The 19,138-nt window shown below is 42.2% G+C and overlaps 1 protein-coding gene across 1 annotated transcript in view; it reads right to left on the bottom strand.

The window, feature by feature from the left end:
* pnpla7b (patatin-like phospholipase domain containing 7b) overlaps positions 1 to 19,138 on the bottom strand; it is a 331,521-nt gene that overhangs the window by 282,852 nt on the left and 29,531 nt on the right. The window contains exons 5-6 of the mRNA XM_073052200.1: positions 8,645 to 8,727; positions 2,123 to 2,211 (exon numbers count right to left, since the gene is read on the bottom strand). Of these exons, the coding sequence (XP_072908301.1) occupies positions 2,123 to 2,211; positions 8,645 to 8,727 (172 nt within the window). The remainder of the gene's footprint in view (positions 1 to 2,122; positions 2,212 to 8,644; positions 8,728 to 19,138) is intronic.

The following is a 19,138-nucleotide window of genomic DNA, read 5'->3' as shown; positions in this document are numbered from 1 at the left end:
TTAAGAAGATAATTTGTGTTTTGGAATGGCCAAGTCAGGGTCCAGACCTTAACTCAATTGAGATGCTGTGGCATGACCTGAAGAGAGCTGTTCATGCAAGGTATCCCTGAAACACTGATGAACTGAAACAATTTTGTATGGAGCAATGGTCTAAAATTCCTCCCCTCCATTTTGCAAGTCTGATCGGCTGCTACAGGAAACGTTAGAGGGAGGTTCTTGCTACTAAAAGAGGTTCTACCAGTTATTAAATACAAGGGTTCACATACTTTTTCCAACCTGGACTGTGAAAGATTAAACAATGTGTTCAATAGACATGAAATGTACAATTATTTGTATGTTATTAGTTTAGACAGATTGTGTGCTTCTCTATTAGTGTGATTTAGACAAAGATCAGACCATATTATATGACTAATTAATGGAGAACCAAGTAATTGCAAGAACCAAGTAATTGCAAGAACCAAGTAATTGCAAGAACCAAGTAATTGCAAGAACCAAGTAATTGCAAGAACCAAGTAATTGCAAGAACCAAGTAATTGCAAGAACCAAGTAATTGCAAGAACCAAGTAATAACAAACTTTTTCTTGCAACCATACACAAAATATTTATATTTACAGTATTGCATTTTGTTATGATAGTATTCTATACCTTAGTGTTTTTTTTGCACTGCAGTGGATCAGGAGTAACAATTATTTTGTTCTCCTTTACACTTGTGTACTAGATCTTGAATCTGCCCATAAAAGAGAGGGAGTTGCCAATATCACAGTCACAACAAACAAGTGCAAAAGTTGAATATAATAATCATTATAAAAGAGGAAGAATTAAAATATTCAGCATTTTATGAAAATGAATAACTCAACAGGCCAGCATGAAATATACTCCAGCCTATTTAAAAGCAAAGAATGAAACTGCATAAGTTTTCCAGCACAATATGTCAATTATTTAGGTCTACGGCAGTGTCAAAGAATTGGAAAAACAGCACGCATTATACTGTTTGGGGAAAAAAAAGTGAGGGAAGATAAATTAATTCCAGGCTAGTTAGTTTATTTTCAGAGGGTGGAAAGTTATTGTAATTTATTTAAAGTCTGAACTTCCATTAAGAGACGGTTACTGAGGAACAGTAATTATATTTGAGGTAATGAGGAAAGTCACTGAGGACAGTGTATCGGATGTAGACTTCATGGATTTCAGCTAAGTTTTTATAAAGTTTAAAGCAGGCAGACCAGTTAAAGTCCATGAATCCAAGGGAGATGCCAAATTGGATCCAAACTTGGATCAGTGTCAGAATGAAAGGGGCAAGAGGTTGAGAGATGTCTTTTGTCTCAAAGGTTGTAACCTCTAGGGTTTCACAGACTATTTTGTGCCTTACATTCTGTAATGTCCAGTACCGAACTAATCAAAGTACATCAAACATGATCAAGATTTGGCAAAAGGCTGGTATATGATAGAGGAGCAAAGCTTTAGACTGCAGGAAGATATAGATGATCAGGTCCATAAAGCAGAAAAGTAGCAAAAAGAATTTAATCCAGACAAGTTTGACAGAATGCTTTTGAGAAGACACAATACGGTAGGGGAATTTAGACTTATTGGGTTGTTATTGAGTGTAATGAAAGGACAAAGCGTACGCCGACTAAACAGTAAGATGGTTTTTAAAAAATACTTACAGGAGAATTTCCTTTACTAACCTGAATACAGAATACCAGAACAGGGAGGTTATGCAAGGAGCACGTACAAGAGTAGCTGATCTATACTGAGTACTGCATACAGTAGTGGTTGCCATATAATGCAGGAGAACTGCAAGTGGACTGGATGGTGCTGAGGAAATTTACTGTAAGATTGCTGGGACTGGAAACCTAAGGAAAGTCTACACATCTAGGGTAAGCTGAGAGTAAGCCATTTCAAAAATCATGCTTCAAAGATATCCCAAATCAGGAGGTGAATAAGTGCCTCTTTTTTAAAAATCAATGGTGTCATTTTGTTTGCTCTAACAGATGCAGGAATCCCTTCACAGCTGATGGGAAAGAAGACCATAATATTGCCAAGGACAATGAAGAAATTCACCATTTCTGGCCCTCCACTTCATCAGAATAGGTCATTATACTAAAACAATTTACACTGAGTGTACCTTCTAGCCAGGTTCAGTACCTTCTGCCTCTTCCTCAACCTCTGACGAGGCACGTTGTTCCCAACCAGTGATGAGGTAGACAACTTCACCTGGAATTTAAAATAATGTAGATTATAGGCAGCGATCCAAGTGCCCTGAACCGTCTACCCTGTTTGAAACCACCTTTCATGACAGCTCAAAACATGCAACTCGGGAAAGAATCCATTTACACAGATTGAAAGATACCCATCATCCAAGTAATTAGTAGTTAGTAGTATCCTTGTTCATGGAACACAAGAAGATCCCAAGAATACAAAAGTGGAGCAGACTCCTGGTCTCAGTCTGTCTTGCCATTCAATGTCATTGCAGATCTACTCCAGGTTCCAACTCCTCCTCTCTCTCTCAGGTCCCTAGAGCTTTTAAGCCCCAACCTTTCAAAAAATATATTTCTTTTTAAATACCCCGGTACTCAAGCTTCCACAGCACACTGGGGTAGAGATGTCCAGCCATTCATAACTTTCTGTGAATAGAAATGTTATGTACCCAACTTTTAAACAATCAATCCTTTAACTTGTAACTACGTCCAAAAGGTTTTAAAGACATATTCAGAACATCTAGCTTATATGACCAGGACTATGAAACATTCAAATACCTTTCTTGCATCACAAACCCCAACAGTGCTCTAAATACCCAAGTGATGCCCCATTCCAAACAAAGTAGCCCTGGTCCTCTGTCTTCAGTATAAATGAGGAGAGAAACAGTGTATAAAGAAATTAATACAGATGGCACAGGAGAAACATGGAGGTGGCTGAAAGAAATTCCAACTCCTTACTACTTTGCATAAACTTCAGGGTACAGAAAAATTCCAATAACCTGGTATCAGATTGGTTTTGAAATTCTGATGTTTCAGCATCTGACTCACTCATTGGTTCACCAGCTCCTCGTTACATACAGATCCCCATTTCCCTGAAGTAGGCTGTGTTATTGCTGGGAGTTGGGGTTGCACTTGGGAACACTGGGGGTCAAGAAACGTGGATATGATTGCAGCTGGAGCGGGAGTCTGCGGTGAGAGTGGTCTGTGCAGCCACAATACTTGTAAGCCTCCGTCTGTATAATGAGCTGAAACAAACAAGCTGATAGTCCCTTTACACTCACCAGGTTCACTGAAAAAAAAACTGTGACACCTTTTAAATGAAAAGTGAAATAAAAGTCTGTTCAAGTAATACTGTTAGCCTGAGAAATCTGGAAGTTGGCACCAAAAACCCAAAGGTATCAGATTACTGGACGTCTACTGACCTGACCTGTGGTACTTTTACTACATGAGTTGTTGCGAGCACTTAACAAAGAGCCAGTGGTCATTACTGCAGGCAACAACTACATTTCCCTTTCTACTCTGGGATGTGGTCAGAGCAGCACGCTCACTGTCTGAGCCAGACCATCTGACCACAGTCCACTCAGCAGATCACTATTGGGAACCTCCAGGCCAGCGTGACAGGGCAGCAGGGGACAGCTGCTTCTGATGCTTTGTTCCTGGCTCCTGATGCACTGAAGTTGTGGTCAGGACCCAGCATTCACACGGGTGGGCAAAAAGAGCGAAAGCAACTCAGTGAGCTTTGTACTACCCTTTCCCAGAATGTCAAAGTTTGATGTGGGACGGGGACTCCAGACCTGAAGAACATCCAGGACAGATGGAGGTGGCACGTGAGCAAAGACCAAGGCCTCTTCACCCTCCCACTCCTGGTCCAGTCCATATGCCTGAAGAATCATTCACAAGAGTTTAGCTCCCCACTAACATCTTAACTACATTCTACAGAGGAGTGCTGACCTTTTGCATCACAACCAGGTACTCCAGCTGCAGTGCTGCCGACAAAAAAAGCCTTGCAGAGGGTGGTTAGGGGAGCAGAGAAGGTTATTGGGGGTCTCCCTACCTTCTGTCCAAGACCTCTTTCAGAGTCCATGCCTCCAGAAGACACAGTACATCATTAAAGACCCCTCACACCCTCTCCATGAACTGTTAGTTCTTCTGCCGTCAGGTAAATGTTACAGGAGCATCAAAACTAAAACCACAAGGCTACTAAACAGCTTCCTCCCACAGGCAGTCAGACTGTTAAATAGCTGCTCTACCTGACTCTGCTTTGGACACTTTTAACTTGCACTGGACACTTATAACTTGTTTTTAACTGACATGTGGCTATTGTGTTTTACTATTTATTGTTATGTTTATTATTTAGTGTTGCACTTGTTACGTTATGATTTCATTGCTCCTGGCAAATGCTGTCTCATTCTACCCTGCAGAGCTGATGTACAGTTAGAACGACAATAAAGTTTTTGAATCTTGAATCAGACTGACAATAACTCCATCCATTCTGTATTGATGCTTAAGGTCACTTGGTGGGGGGTGGAAAATAAGGGGATGAGTGACCGGGAAAGGGGGTGGAGGGCTTATATCTACACTGCAAGATCTGGTTTCAATAGGCAAGGTGGGTATTAAACTTTGCTCCATACCCATCTAACCGCAAAGTTATTAGTCCCAAGCAGCACCCACCTCTCACACAGGGACATGATTCTGCAAGGTCCACCTCATTGCCTGATACGGTGCTTATAATATTGTGTGGTTGCATTGAAGAGAGAGACTGCTGGACTCCATTGTGAATTCTGCAGTCCAACAGCACGCACAATGGCATCACTGCCAGATGAGAAGGTGCTGGCTAACAGGCAACTATTCTGGACCAGGCAGGTATCCCACACAACATATAAAATTCTAAAGGGATTGGACAGGCTAGATGCAGGAAGATTGTTTCTGATGTTGGGGAAGTCCAGAACGAGGGGTCACAGTTTAAGGATAAAGGGGAAGCCTTTTAGGACCGAGATGAGGAAAAACTTCACACAGAGTGGTGAATCTGTGGAATTCTCTGCCACAGGAAACAGTTGAGGCTGGTTCATTGGCTATATTTAAGAGGAAGTTAGATATGGCCCTTGTGGCTAAAGGGATCAGGGGGTATGGAGAGAAAGCAGGTACAGGGTTCTGAGTTGGATGATCAGCCATGATCATACTGAATGGCGGTGCAGGCTCAAAGGGCCGAATGGCCTACTCCTGCACCTATTTTCTATGTTTCTATGTAACACAAGGTGAAAAAGGAAAATATCCAAGACAACTTCACAAGCCAACACTCAATCCCATCCAAAATTAGAACCTCAAAACTCATTCATAAAATTGAGACTGGTGAAACTCTTAGGAGTTATTGTTGAAAACAACCTGACAGGACAAGTGCAGCATTCCCGCCTAATTCGTTAACGTTTCTCCACAGTTTTGCTTATCAAATAAAACTGAATTTAAGCTCATTTAAGAGGATCAAGCGCCATCCTCTGGTATAAATGAGACAGTACCAGGATATCAGCACTTCATCACATCTCAATCAGAATCGGAGTCAGGTTTAGTATCGCCGGCTTACGTTGTGAAATTTGTTAACTTTGCAGCAGCAATACAATGCATTTCATGACCAATAAACAAAAAACTGAATTACAATAAGTGTATATACATATATTAAATTGTTAAATTAAGATAAGTAGTACAAAAAAGACATTTTTTTTAAAAAGAGGGGTAGTGTTCATGAGTTCAATGTCCATTTAGAAATTGGACAGCAGAGGGGAAGAAGCTGTTCCTGAATCACCCTGGACACTACATGATGGAGCTAACTAAGTTTACAACTCTCTGCAGCGTGCAGTAGACTCCCCACTCCTCTGTACCAGACGGTGATGCACCCAGTCAGAACGCTCTCCGTACATCTGTGGAAGTCTGAGTGTTTTAGGTGACAAACCAAATCTCCTCAAACTCAGGATGAAATACAGCTGCTGAATTCATATTTAATTGCAAGGCATCCAAATGCTGTGACATAGTTTCTCACTTTGGTGCACATGGTTAACATCCAACTTAAACCACATCACAGTCACTGTTTAACTCACACCCAACTCAAGGCCCAAGAGGTCTCTCCCACAATACATGTTCGGATCCAATGCAAACCTGCACACCAATCAGAATTCAGATTTATTATCGCTAGCATACATTGTGAAATTTGCTGTTCTGCTGCAGCAGTACATTGCAATACATAATAAAACTTCTCATACAACATTGAGTCATGTCATCTGCAGAAATTCTCTGCTGACTCAGCAATAGCTGGTTGTATAAAGGGAGGATGAACAAGGCCCTGGTGGAGGACTTTGTCAAATGGTGCAAGCTGAACCATATGCAGCGTAACATGGTGATGGACTTTAGAAAGACTGTTACTATTGACGGTAAGGACATGGATGTGATGAAGACCTACAAGTATTTGGGGCTGCATCTGGATGATAAGTATGCAGACCTCTCCTTCGCATGTTCTACCAGTCTGTGTCGCCAGTACAATCTTCTATGTGGTGGTGTGCTGGGGCAATGGCATCAGAATGAACGATGCCAAGAGACTTAATAAACTGTTTAGAAAGGCTGGCTCTCTTACATGGGACAAACTGGACACACTTTATATACTTGGATATTTCATTGTCCATTCAGAATTTGATGGCAGAGGGGAAGAAGCTGTTCCTGAAACAAAGTGTGTGTCTTCAGGCTCATGTACCTCCTCTCTGATGGTAGCAATAAGAGCATGTCTTGGGTGCTGGGGGTCCTTCATGATGAACGCTGTCATGAAGATGTCCTCAGTGCTGGGGAGGTTAGTGCCCACAATGGAGCTGGCAGCTTACAACCTTGTGCAGCTTTTTCCAATCCTGTGCAGAGGCCCCTTCATACCAGAAGGTGATGCAATCAGTTAGACTGCTGTCCATGGTACACCTGTAGAAATTTGCAAGTGTTTTTGGTGACATACCAATTCTCCTCAAACTTCTAATGAAATATAGCCAGTGTTGTGCCTTCTTTGTAATTGCATCAATATGGATGCAATCAGGATGGATCTTCAAAGATGTTGACACCCAGAGGCTTGAACCTGCTCACCCTTTCTATTGCTGATTCCTCGATGAGGACTAGTGTGTGTTCCCTTGACTTCTCCTTCATGAAGGCCACAATCAACTCCTTGGTTTTACTGATGTTGAGTGCAAAATTGTTGTTGCGACAACACTCAACCAGCCGATTCATCTCACTCCTGTACACCACCTCATCACTATCTGAAATTCTGCCAACAGATGCATCTGACAAATTTATAGATGGCATTTGAGCTGTGCCTAGCCACACAATCTTGGGTGTAGAGAGAATAGAGCAGTGGGCTAAGCACACATTCTCGAGGTGCACCAGTGTTGACTGCCAGCGATGAGGAGATGTAATTTCCAATCAACACTGATCTGTGGTCTCCTGGTGAGTAAGTCAAGGATCCAGTTGCAGGGGGAGGTGTAGAGGCCCAAGTTTTCGAGCTTGTTGATTAGTACTGACGGGGTGATTGTGTTGAACACTGAGCTGTAATCAACAGCAGCCTGACATAGGTATTGCTATTGTTCAGATGATCCAAGGCTGAATGGAGAGCCAGTGAGACTGCATCCACGATAGATAAATTGCAGTGGGTCCAGGTCCTTGCTTAGGCAGGAGTTGATTCTAGCCATCACCAACCTCTCAAAGCACTTCAAACAGTAGATATGAGTGCATCTGGGCAATAGGCATTGAGGCAGCAGGCAACTCACCCTGCTCTTGGCCACGAGTATGATAATCACTCTTTTGAAGTAACCAGGAACTACCGACTGTAGCACTGATTCAACATGTCCTTGAACCCACCTGCCAGTTGGTTGGCACAGGTTTTCAGTGCCTTACCACATACTCATCCACACAGGTCTTGATGAAGTTGGTGACAACTGTGGCATATTCATTCAGAATCAAAGGTGAATCCTTGAAAATTGACAAGTCCACCAACTCAAAGCAGCCCTGTAAGTGCTCTTTCACCTCCCTTGACCATAGCTTCTTGGTTGTCATCACTGGTGCTATGGTCTTTAGTTTCTGTCTATATGCCAGGAGAAGTACAGCCATGTGATCGGGCTTTCCAAAGTGCGGGCCTGAGATGGCACAGTAAGCGTTCCTGATGGTGGTATAACAGTGGTCAAGTGTGTTGGCTCCTGTAGTTCCACAGGTGATATGTTGGTGGTAGTTTTCAGAAACTTGTTCAAGCTGGCCTGGTTCAAATCCCCCATAACGATAACAACGGCATCTGCGTGCGATAGGTGTGGGAGCAGCGTTACTGAACTGTAAGCCAGTAAAGGAACTGACCTCAAAAGGCATGAGAAAGGGAATGGTGGTAAATATTCAAATAAATACACAACAAACTATTTGCTGGAATTACTCTGCAGTTGAGGAGCATCTGTGACGCGAAAGGAGTTGATGTTTCAGGTCGAAATCCTGCATCAGAACCAAGAACTCAAAGATAACAACAAATCTATATAAGGCCCCAATCTTGTCAAGTTTCTTCTGTACATTGTTTGTTGATCCAGATACCAGCAACAGCAAACTCACACCTCCAAATAAACATACGGTCCATTTTTAAACCCTTTTGTTGTTTGAAGACTATGCCAAATTACCTTTCTCATGATCTTTCGTCCATAAAACATCACTTTGTCTCTCTTTCGGAATCTGTATCGGGGCACACCCTGTTGCAGTTGTCCTACAAGAAGAATCAAAACAAGAAGATGAGCAAGTTGAATGAAAACATGGACTTCGCATACGTCAGCTTTCTCAGTCATTGAAATGTGCTTGCTGCGAACTGCATTGGCCCTCGCATGACAAAATGAATACCTCAGGGTCCTGTACTTGAGCACACAGCGATACTTCTCCATATTGACACCAAAGTATTCTTGATAAGATCAGGGATCAGTTTTGATAAGTCTTCTAATCAAACATCTTTCTGGTTCTATGAATTGTGGCTCCACTTTGGAAAGCCAGGGGCAAACTACATCAACCAGCTGGTCTTTTCTGATCATTTAGCCTACCACCTACACAACCACTTCGACTGCAATTTTTGTGCAAGGTGACTGCCATTTCCTTGCATCTCCAAGTAGCCATATGCAGGAAAAAAAGGCAGACAGGATCTCTGTTTCACACCTTACCAAAAAGAAGGCACCTTTAAATCTACTATACATCCTCAGGAATGTACTAAAGTATCAGCCAAGGTAAAACACTCAATCTCTGGAGTGCATCTTAAATAGAATTCTGATTCCAGGTAAGAATACCATTCCTAATCCATGGCTGAAATTCCATATGACGTTATCCCTTGGCTGCTTATCTCATTGACTTTCCTTACCTCCACATTCAGCTTATTTATCGATAGTGAAGAATAAAACTTGCTGCTGACAAGCTACAGAGGACACCACAGATTTGTAAAGACTATAAGACAGAGGAGCAGAAATTGGGCCACTTGGCCCGTTCTGCTCCGATATTTTATCATTCCAACCAGAAAAGCCCCCATTTATTCCTATTCGTTGACTTCTGCCAGTCAGCCAATCTTCTATCCATGCCAGTATTGTTCCTGTAATGCCACAGGCTCTTATCCGGTTTAGCAGCCTCATCTGCAGCACCTTGTCAAAGGCCTTCTAAAAAATCCAAGTAAGCAACATCCACTGACTCTCCTTTGTCTATCCTGCCTGTTACTTCTCAAAGAATTCCAACAGATTTGTCAGACAAGATTGGCTAACTATTATTTCCTATATTTTGCCTCCCTCACTTCTTAGAGTGGAGCTATTTTCCAGTCCTCTGGAACTATTCCAGAATATAGTGATCCTTGAAAGATCACTACTAATGTCTCTACAATCTCTTCAAAATCTTGCGTTGCAGACCATCTGGTCTACGTGACTTACCTTCAGACCTTTTACCTCCCCAAGCACATTCACCTTCATAATAGCAACCACACTTACTATAGCCCCTTGATGCTCTCAAATTTCTGGCATATTGCTTGTGTCTTCCACAGTGAAGACTGATGCAAAATACTTAAATGACAAACTCTTTATTTGTTCCCCATTACTACATCTCCAGCATCATCTTCAGCAGCCTGATAAACACTCTTGCCTCTTTTAGTCTTCATATATCTGAAAACACTTTTGGGATCCTCCTTGATATTATTGGCTGGCTTACCTTCATATTTTATCTTTTCTTTCCTTATTGCTTTTTTAATTGCCTTCTGTCGGTTTTTAAAAGCTTCCCAATCCTTTAGCTTCGTACTAATTCTTGCTATATTATATGACCTCTCTTTTGGTTTTATGTTACTTTTGACTTCCCTTGTCAGCCGTGGCTGCTTTATCCACGTTTTGGAATACTTCTTTGGGATTAATCCATCCTGCACCTTCCAAATTGCTCCCAGAAACTCCAGCCACTGTTGTTTTGTCATCATCCCTGCTAGTGTCTCCTTCCAAAATTTAGCTAGCTCATGCCTCTGTAGTTTCCTTTACTCCACTGTAAAATTGATACATCCAGTTTTATTTTCTCCCTCGCAAACTGCAGGGCGAATTCTATCATATTATGAACACTGCTTCCTAAGGTTCCTTTACCTCAAGATCCCAAATCTACTCTGGTTCATTACCTAACACCCAATCATGAATTGCCAATTCCCTAGTGAGCTCAACCACAAGATGCTCTTAACAGCCATCTTGTTGGTATTCTACAAATTCCTTCTTCTAGGAGCCCGCACCAACCTGATTTTCCCAATCTACCTGCATATTGAAATCCTCCATGACTATTGTAACACTGCTCTTTTTCATGACTTTTCTATCTCCTGTTGTAATTTGTAGCCCCATCCTGGCCAGTAGTCGGAGGCCTGTATACAACTTCCATCAAGATTATTTTACCCTTGCAGTTTCTTAACTCTACTCACAAGCATTTTACATAATTTAAGGATCGGATTTCAATTTAAACGAACAGATACACCGCTCCCCCCACTCATTTGCCTGTTCTTTTGATACAATGTGTATTCTTGGATGTTAAGCCCCAAACTATGATCTTCTTTCAGCCAACGACTCAGTGATGCCATGTCATACTTGCCAATCTCTAGCTGTGCTACAAGATCATCTACCTCATTCCATACACCAGGGGTCACCACCCTTTTTTGCACCACAGACGGGTTTATTATTGACAATATTCTTGCGGTCTGGCCAACGGGGGGGGGGGGGGGGGGGGGGCCTTAAACACGACCAGAATACAGCGATACTCGAAGCAGGTTCCTTATGTCCAGTCTATTCCGCAATTTAGTTTACATGGCTCTCAGCACTTAGCTTCTGTCCCGCTTGCTCACTTTTCACTTAAAACACTCAACTGGTTTGTCTTTAAGTGCAGGGTGCTTCGACTCAGGGTACTGAAGCAGTTTTGAGGGCTTCACTGCCTCATCAGACAGTCCCCCGCCCGCCCATCCGCCACCAGACGCCTTGGCCAGGTGCGGCTAGTCGTGGGTGGGGTGAGAGGACAAGGTTAGAACCGGAGGTCCCCGTGCTGGGGACATGGTGGTCACAATCCAGAGACAGCGACTGACCAACCGAGTGAGGAGTGCGACAAGGCGCACGCCTTCCCCCCTTGTAGGATCTATCGGCCGACAAAAGTTTGGCTCGAGGGATGACTTTCAGTAGATGGCAGCAAGGTAGCTGCTCTGCTACTTATGAAACCCTGAGCCCGAATTAGGTCATCTGCGAATATTTTAGCACCAGGTTCCCCACGTACATTCAGTGTGCTAAACAGGTTTAGAGGCGGCGCCCATCAGTCCGCGCTCCAGGCCAGTAGCAACTGCACTTCTCGCCGGCCGCACAAGACGGCCGGTTACCCGAGGCTAACCAGTAATCCCTAGCGCTAGGGTATCACTGCATTTAGGCGACTGATGACCTCACGTGCGTTTAAGTTCAACAGTGGGCATGACAGGGAATGAGGAAAGGTGCAGCTGACTCATATCATTTCATATCGCCAAATCATTTCGTTTCCTCGCAGCCCGGTGGTTAGGGACCACTGAAGTACACTGTGTAGCGCATGGCGGGGGAGCTACACGCATGCGCACTGGGCAGAAAGAATGGAACTAAAACCCTGCAACCCGGAAACAATCTCTCAACAGTATTTGTGTACTTATTTTTCATTTTCTTTTTCCGGATCTACTGGGAAAGTCTCAAAGATCGACCATTCGATCGCGATTGATGGGTTGGCGACCACTACCATACACAGTAGACAGCAAACACAAATGGCATTATCCGTCAATGTTATCACAACCTAATAAACTGCACTGGACTCTATATCAAACTTGATGTCATTATTAGGACGCCCTGAAGTTTAGCTATCTACCAATTAGCTCTGTAAAGAAGACACGAGAGACCACAGGATTCAGAGAGGTTTCCCAACCAAATAGAGAAACATGTAATTAATATTCTCCAGTCACGGTTTTAACATAAAACCTAACGAAGGATGCAACTTCCCTTTCCAATGGGTTAGAAGCCAGAGCAATCATTACTGCTCACTGACATGTTCATATTTCATATTCTGTTATGAACACCACCCTACTTCAGGACACCATGTTTATAAAATGCAAGTATTTACTTGTAAACCAAATATGCCAGATATAATGATTCATAGTATTTCATATTCAGCAGGTTTCCATGTTTTCTGATGACTCCAGCTCACACCCGAGTAAGTGAAAACACCACCCATCCTAATGGGGTCATCAGTGCAAAGAGTGAACAACGTCAGAAATGGACCATCTTTCTTTCTTATCCAAGGTGCTTGAGTAACACTAAAAGATAGCCACAAAGAAACCATACAGGGAGCTAGAAAACACTTCACCCCACCCTAATGGGGACTTTGTCGGTAGTAACTAGAGGTTACACACAAACACTGGCTGAACTTAGTGGGTTCAGATGAAGGGCCTCGATCTGAAATGTCAGCTGTCCAATTCCCTTCACTGATGCTGCTTGGCCTGCTGAGTTCCATCAGTGTTTTGCACATTACTCCAGATTCCAGCATCTGAAGTGTCTTCTGTATCCAGTAACTTGAGGGCAACTTGAGGGATGCAGTTTAAAAAGAATCTAGAATTGAAATAATGCGGAAAGGACAGGAGGTTTATAGAAATGCTGTTTTATAAATGGTCTGAACAGACTCTAAGCTGCTGCGTTCTTCCCATATTGATGTATGTCTGCGAGTCATGGACCATCACAAATGCAATGGAAAAAAGAATCAATGCAGCAGAGATGTGGTTCCTCAGAAGAATGCAATGCATATTATATACGGACAGGATAACCAACGAAGAAGTTCTACAGAGAACGAAAACAAAATGTACATCACTTTTTAAAAAATCAGAAAACAGCAATCAAAATTCTTTGGACACATCATGCAAAGAGAGACATTAGAACATTTAGTTACAACTGGAAAGCTGGAAGGAGAAAGAAGCAGAGGCAGACACAGACTGAGAATGAGAGATGGATTAACATCACGGTTAGAAACAGGGGAGGCAACGACTACAATTCAGAGGGTCAGGGATCATGACGGATGGAGAGACATGATCGCCCACGTCGAACAGCAAGGCACCTGAACTGAACAGACTGAATAGGTTGTGGTGTTGCATATTCTAACTAATCAAAGGTCAACCAAACTCATCAGCTGCCCACATTACCCCAATCCAAATGTAGTATGCAAACTGGGCTGACCCTTTATATGAAGCTGAACAGTTCACAAATGGTGACAAGGACTCAGGCTGCAGATTCCAAGGACCCACCCCGGGAACACTCCAATGTGTGTGGCACTAGTAGCAGACCTACAGCCTCACAACTGCAGACTCAATCCTGACCTCTGGAACTGTGCAGATTCCACCCACCAACTTACCTACCCACCCCCATGTCCCACAGACACGTGGGCTGGTAGTTTAACTGGCTGCTGTAAATTGTCACTTGTAGCTGAATTACACTTGTAGGTGTAAATTGCAGATGACTTGTAGAATCTAGTGTGGTGGGTAGGGGTTGTGGAGGAAGAAATGAAAGAGCGATGGCTGACAAGAATAAAATGGGATTACTGTAAACAGGTGCATGAAGGTCCATAAAGATTTGCTGTGTCCACTTTCACAACTCTCGATGATTATATTACATTTTGACTGCATTTCTATCATCAGCCTTTCAATTATTTTTGCAGGAATCTGATAATCAGAAACTTTTTAAAACAATGCAAGCAGCTAAAAAGTTAAAACATCTTAAAGACCTTAAAGTACAGCAATAAAAATAAGCTACATACCTACAGTATGTTTAACTCAAAATAGCAATACCTTTCCAATAAGTGAAGATATCCCACCTAAAGTGTAACCATGGCCTCATCACATGACCATTCCTGTAACTAACTCACTCTTTCTCAGTTCTGTGACCTAAAACAATGATCGTTTCTCTTTCCACAAACACTACCTAATCCGCTAAGTATTTCCAATATGTTGTCATTTCAGATTTACTACATCTGCAATTTTTCAAAATTTTCATCTTAAAAGAAAAAGAAAAGACATACAGGAAGATTTAGAGATGGAATTAAAGACTTTAAGATCTTGGCAGTTGAAGGCACAGCTTGCAATGGGTGTAACTAAACTCAGATATGGTCATGAGGAGAGAAGATTGGATTGTAGGGCACAAAATTAAGGAATAGGGAGACAGTGAGGCCATGGAGGGATCAAAAAACAAAGGTAAGAATTTGGAGATCAAGACATTATTCATATGTGATTTAACATAGAACACAGAAATTTATAGCACATTACAGGCCCTTCAGCCCACAATGTTGTACTGACCATGTAACCTACTCCAGAGACTGCCTAGAATTTCTATAGCACATAGCCCTCTATTTTTCCAAGTTCCATATACCTATCTAAGAGGCTCTCAAAAGACCCTATTGAATCCACTTCCACCACCAGCAGTGCGTTCCACGCACCTACCACAAACTTACCCTAACATCCCCATTTCCAGGCACCTTAAAACTATGCCCCCTCATGTTAGCCATTTCAGCCTTGGGAAAAAGTCTCTGACTATCCACACTGTTATGTGTGCTGAACAAACCAGATGGAAATGGGGTCCAGAGCTACCCCCCTCCACCCCGAGAACTATGCTGCTAATGAGAGAGAGAGAGAGAGAGAGAGAGAGAGAGAGAGAGAGATGAAGAACAGAGGTAGAGGCATCTGCTACAGATAAGAGAGAGAGAGAGATGACTGATTTATGTATTATGGCTTCTTCACTGATTATTTACCTTTTGCTACAAGGACACTTCTTTGCTCGATAACAATCTTGCTGAGACAGCAGGGAGTGGCCTAGTTTGATGGACATGGACATATTGAGTTGAATGATGGCCGATACCCCGTCAGTGGGGATAAAAGACTGATCTGGGGAGACACCCCCAGACACACCAGTGGACACTGAAAGAGTGTTGTGCACCCACAGGAAGGTGGGGGCTTAGAGGACCGAATCAGGAGATCGGTCAATAAAGCTCTCAGTGTGACGGCAGGGCCGGTGGGGGCTTGTGTGTGTGTCCACTCATGCCAGAGTGACGAGCCCACCACGGAAGAACGGTCTAGCCGAGAACGGAGGGGTCATAACCGAATGATCACATCAGTACAATGGAACAAGACGACAACGGAAGGTTTGCCTGCTGCAGCTGCTCATCTCTCGCACGCTCTTTCTCTCTCTCTCCAACATTGCAACACAACAACTACCTCAGCACAAACTGAATTGAACTTTATATTCTCTTATGACAATTCATTTACCCCTAGACTTTGATAGAGCTTGGTTTTTTTTTCTGCTGATTATTATTCCTACACTTCTATTTTTATTATTGCTAACCTGTTTTATATGTATATTGGCATTTTTGATACTGTATTTTTTAGTCTACTAATAAACACCTTTAGTTACAGTACCATCAGACTCCAACGTATCATTCCATTTCTGCTGGTCTGTTAACCCAGTTACGGGGTACGTAACAACACGATCAATGCCCCTCATCATCTTATGCACCTCTATCAGGTCACCTTTCACCTTCCGTCACTCCAAGGAGAAAAGGCCAAGTACACTCAACCTATTCTCATAAGGTATGCCCTCCAATAGTGGCAACAGATGACTGGGAATTATGAAGATGGGCTTTTGGGGAAATGAATTTGGATTGTCTCAAGTTTTAAGAAGATTGAACCTGGGAAGTCAGCTGGTTGTGCATTGAAAAAGTTAAGATTAAAGAGAATCTCAGCAACAGATGAACTATGAAAAAGTTGAATGAACTGATGATTCAGAGGTAGAAATATGAAGACAGGTGTATAAAATAGGATAGAAAGAGTAACCAGCAACTTGTTCTGTTCTAGTTACGTGGATGCTACAGTAAAGCACATCACTTGTCTCAATTTTCTCAGATGCCAAGGAAATTTGGTAAGTCCCGATGACACTTACCAACTTTTATAGAAGAGTGGTATGGCAACTGCTCTGTACAAACCACAAGAAATTAGAGTTGTGAACACAGCCCAGTCCATCATGCAAACCAGCCCGTCCTCCACTGACTGTCTACACTGCCTGCTGCCTGTGGAAAGCAGCCAGCATAGTCAAAGACCCCACCCACCCCAGTTACTCTCTTTTCTTCCCTCACCCATTGGACAAAAAGATATTTAAGCCTGAGAGCACATCGCACCAGACTCAAGGATAGATTCTATGTGGATATTACCAGACCCTTGAATGAAACTCTCATACACTAAAAGACGAACCCTTGAACTCTCGATCTCCCAATCTTGAAATGCAGGCCATTGCATTTTATTTGCCTACCTGCACTGTACTTTCTCTGTAACTGTAACACTATATTGTTCATTCCATTTTACTTACTTCCTTGGTTCCTTCAAGTTGTTATAGCCAGGGGGTGGTAATAGGGACAAGCTTCCACTACCTACAGAATGCACTCAATGGCATTCGCCTCAAATAGCCTCTGACAACCAAGTCCAGTTCCTGGCTTTCACATGTGCATTAGCTATTAAGCACTGCAGAACTTTTTCTACTGACAGGAGAAGAGGCAAAGTCAGGCTACTGGCACCTTAAAACCAGTCGCTTCAGACAGATGCGGCTCGTCAGCCGTGGTTGGCAGCTCATCTAGAAGAAAAACTCTGATTTCGATTACCTTGCTGGGGAAGGCTTCAGCAGCAAACCCTGAGGGAAAAAATCTGGAGCTGGAGTTCCTAAGGCAGTCCTACATTGAGTGCAATGCTGACTGGCAACTCTCGCAATGCCACTGGTCCCAAACTGTATCGGTCTCTACCATTACTTTGGGTTCATCAGATGTGTAGAGAGGGGAAGCTTGCTACTTGGGCAACAGCTTGCTCTCTATATCGTACTGTCCAGGCTTGCGTATCTAGACAAGTAGGACACAATTTTCATGGTCAACTCTGACCGACGGAGGCCTCAGCTCAACTTACTACCTCAATGTACTTATGTATGGCATGATCTGTTCGAATGGCACACAACCTGAAGATTTTCCCACTGTATCCCAGTACGTGACAATAATAAACCAATCCCACTACAGTATCTCCATGGGAAAATAGGCAAAATAAAAAATTATTGTTACTACTACGAAATATGATTTCTAGATAACACCACGTTTAAAACAGAATTTATGGCCTTGACTCTGAAAGTAAAACATGTGAATCCAGAAATTTTAGGGTCTCGCTGTCTATCCTTTTGTATTCAGCTGTATTTATCTTGAACAGCAATCTGAAGAGAGTCTGAAATATGAACTTAAGAAAGCTGGTAACTCATAATACTTTCACCAAGCTTTTCCAAACAGAGGCCATCATTCAAACTACATTGTTGATCCGCCACTTATTCCATGTCCTTGTTACCCTCACTCCTCAAATAACTACCTCCCTTTTCATCAGCTTAACTGGCTTCCTATCTTAAGCTAAAAGAGCATAGGAAAGGTCTTTGTCACTTCACCAAAAGGTCTTTGTCAGTTGTAGTTTCTAGCCTTTTTTTCTGTCAAAAATAACTAAGATCAAATTGTTTCTAGATTTCTCTTACTCGTGTATTTTTCACTCATTTCCTCTTAAGATCTTTCAAATTAGATCAACCCCTCAATGCCATCATTTCCAGCAATACTGCACAAATAAATCTCTTTTCATTGCTCAGTCCCCATCCCAGAGAATACCAGCATGACCAAATGTTCTCAGGTGTATCTCTCCTTCCTAGTTCAAAGTTATTCAATAGGGATAATTTTATAAATGAGTAATTCATCTAATGTGGCAAAAACAACCTGATTATCAACTCCAGATATTCCTTGCTACTTTGTTCCAAAGCTCCTGAACCCAAAATTCCTTATTTGTTAAACTGTTTATTTTTGCCTCTGATAGCTAGTTAAAAGTACCTAATGTACTTAGAATTCTAAATCTCATTTGTTCATTTCCTTACCACCCACATTTATGTTGTACTGCCATTCTCACATACAACTAGTGCATTAGGTTACCACAGTCTACATTCCAGCCACTTAATCCATTTCATAATTATAAAGTGACTTCAATATTCACTGCATTTGCTGATTTAAGGATTTAGTAAAAATCTATTTTCGAATGCGAGAGGCTGAGATTAAGAGATAACAGAAGGGTGAAAATTGGACAGACAGAAATTTAAAAACTGGTACATGGCCCAGAACCACACAGGTCAATCTGTTACATTCCCAACTCCATGCTTCTTTAATAGTTTTCTCTTCATGTTCCATGCCTTCATCCCATTAGCAATCTCATGCGCAGTCCATTTTATGACAAAAATCTTTATTTTAAGACTTTGCGTCTTCCCTTCTCATCACCTGCAACTCCACAAAGACTGGACCTTCAATACAGTGTCTTGTCGAAATATTTTTTCCTCAACCCTTTGTTTGCATAAATGAGTAATACAACCAAAAATTCTGATTAATTTAACTGAGAATTTTTATTTGTGAATCACATGCTCATTTCCCCCCACAGTAGAGCCCAAAAATAGGGAAAAATGTAAAGCATGAGGAACTAAAAATTCAAAAGCTGAAGTAAAAGCAGTTCAAAAGTGTTCTTCCTCCTTTACTCAGTACTTAGTTGAACCACTTCTTGC

Source organism: Hemitrygon akajei, chromosome 7, assembly GCF_048418815.1.
Source record: "Hemitrygon akajei chromosome 7, sHemAka1.3, whole genome shotgun sequence".
Taxonomy (NCBI): domain Eukaryota; kingdom Metazoa; phylum Chordata; class Chondrichthyes; order Myliobatiformes; family Dasyatidae; genus Hemitrygon; species Hemitrygon akajei.
The sequence above is the reverse complement of the archived record's forward strand: the minus strand, read 5'-3'. Positions and strand labels throughout refer to the sequence as shown.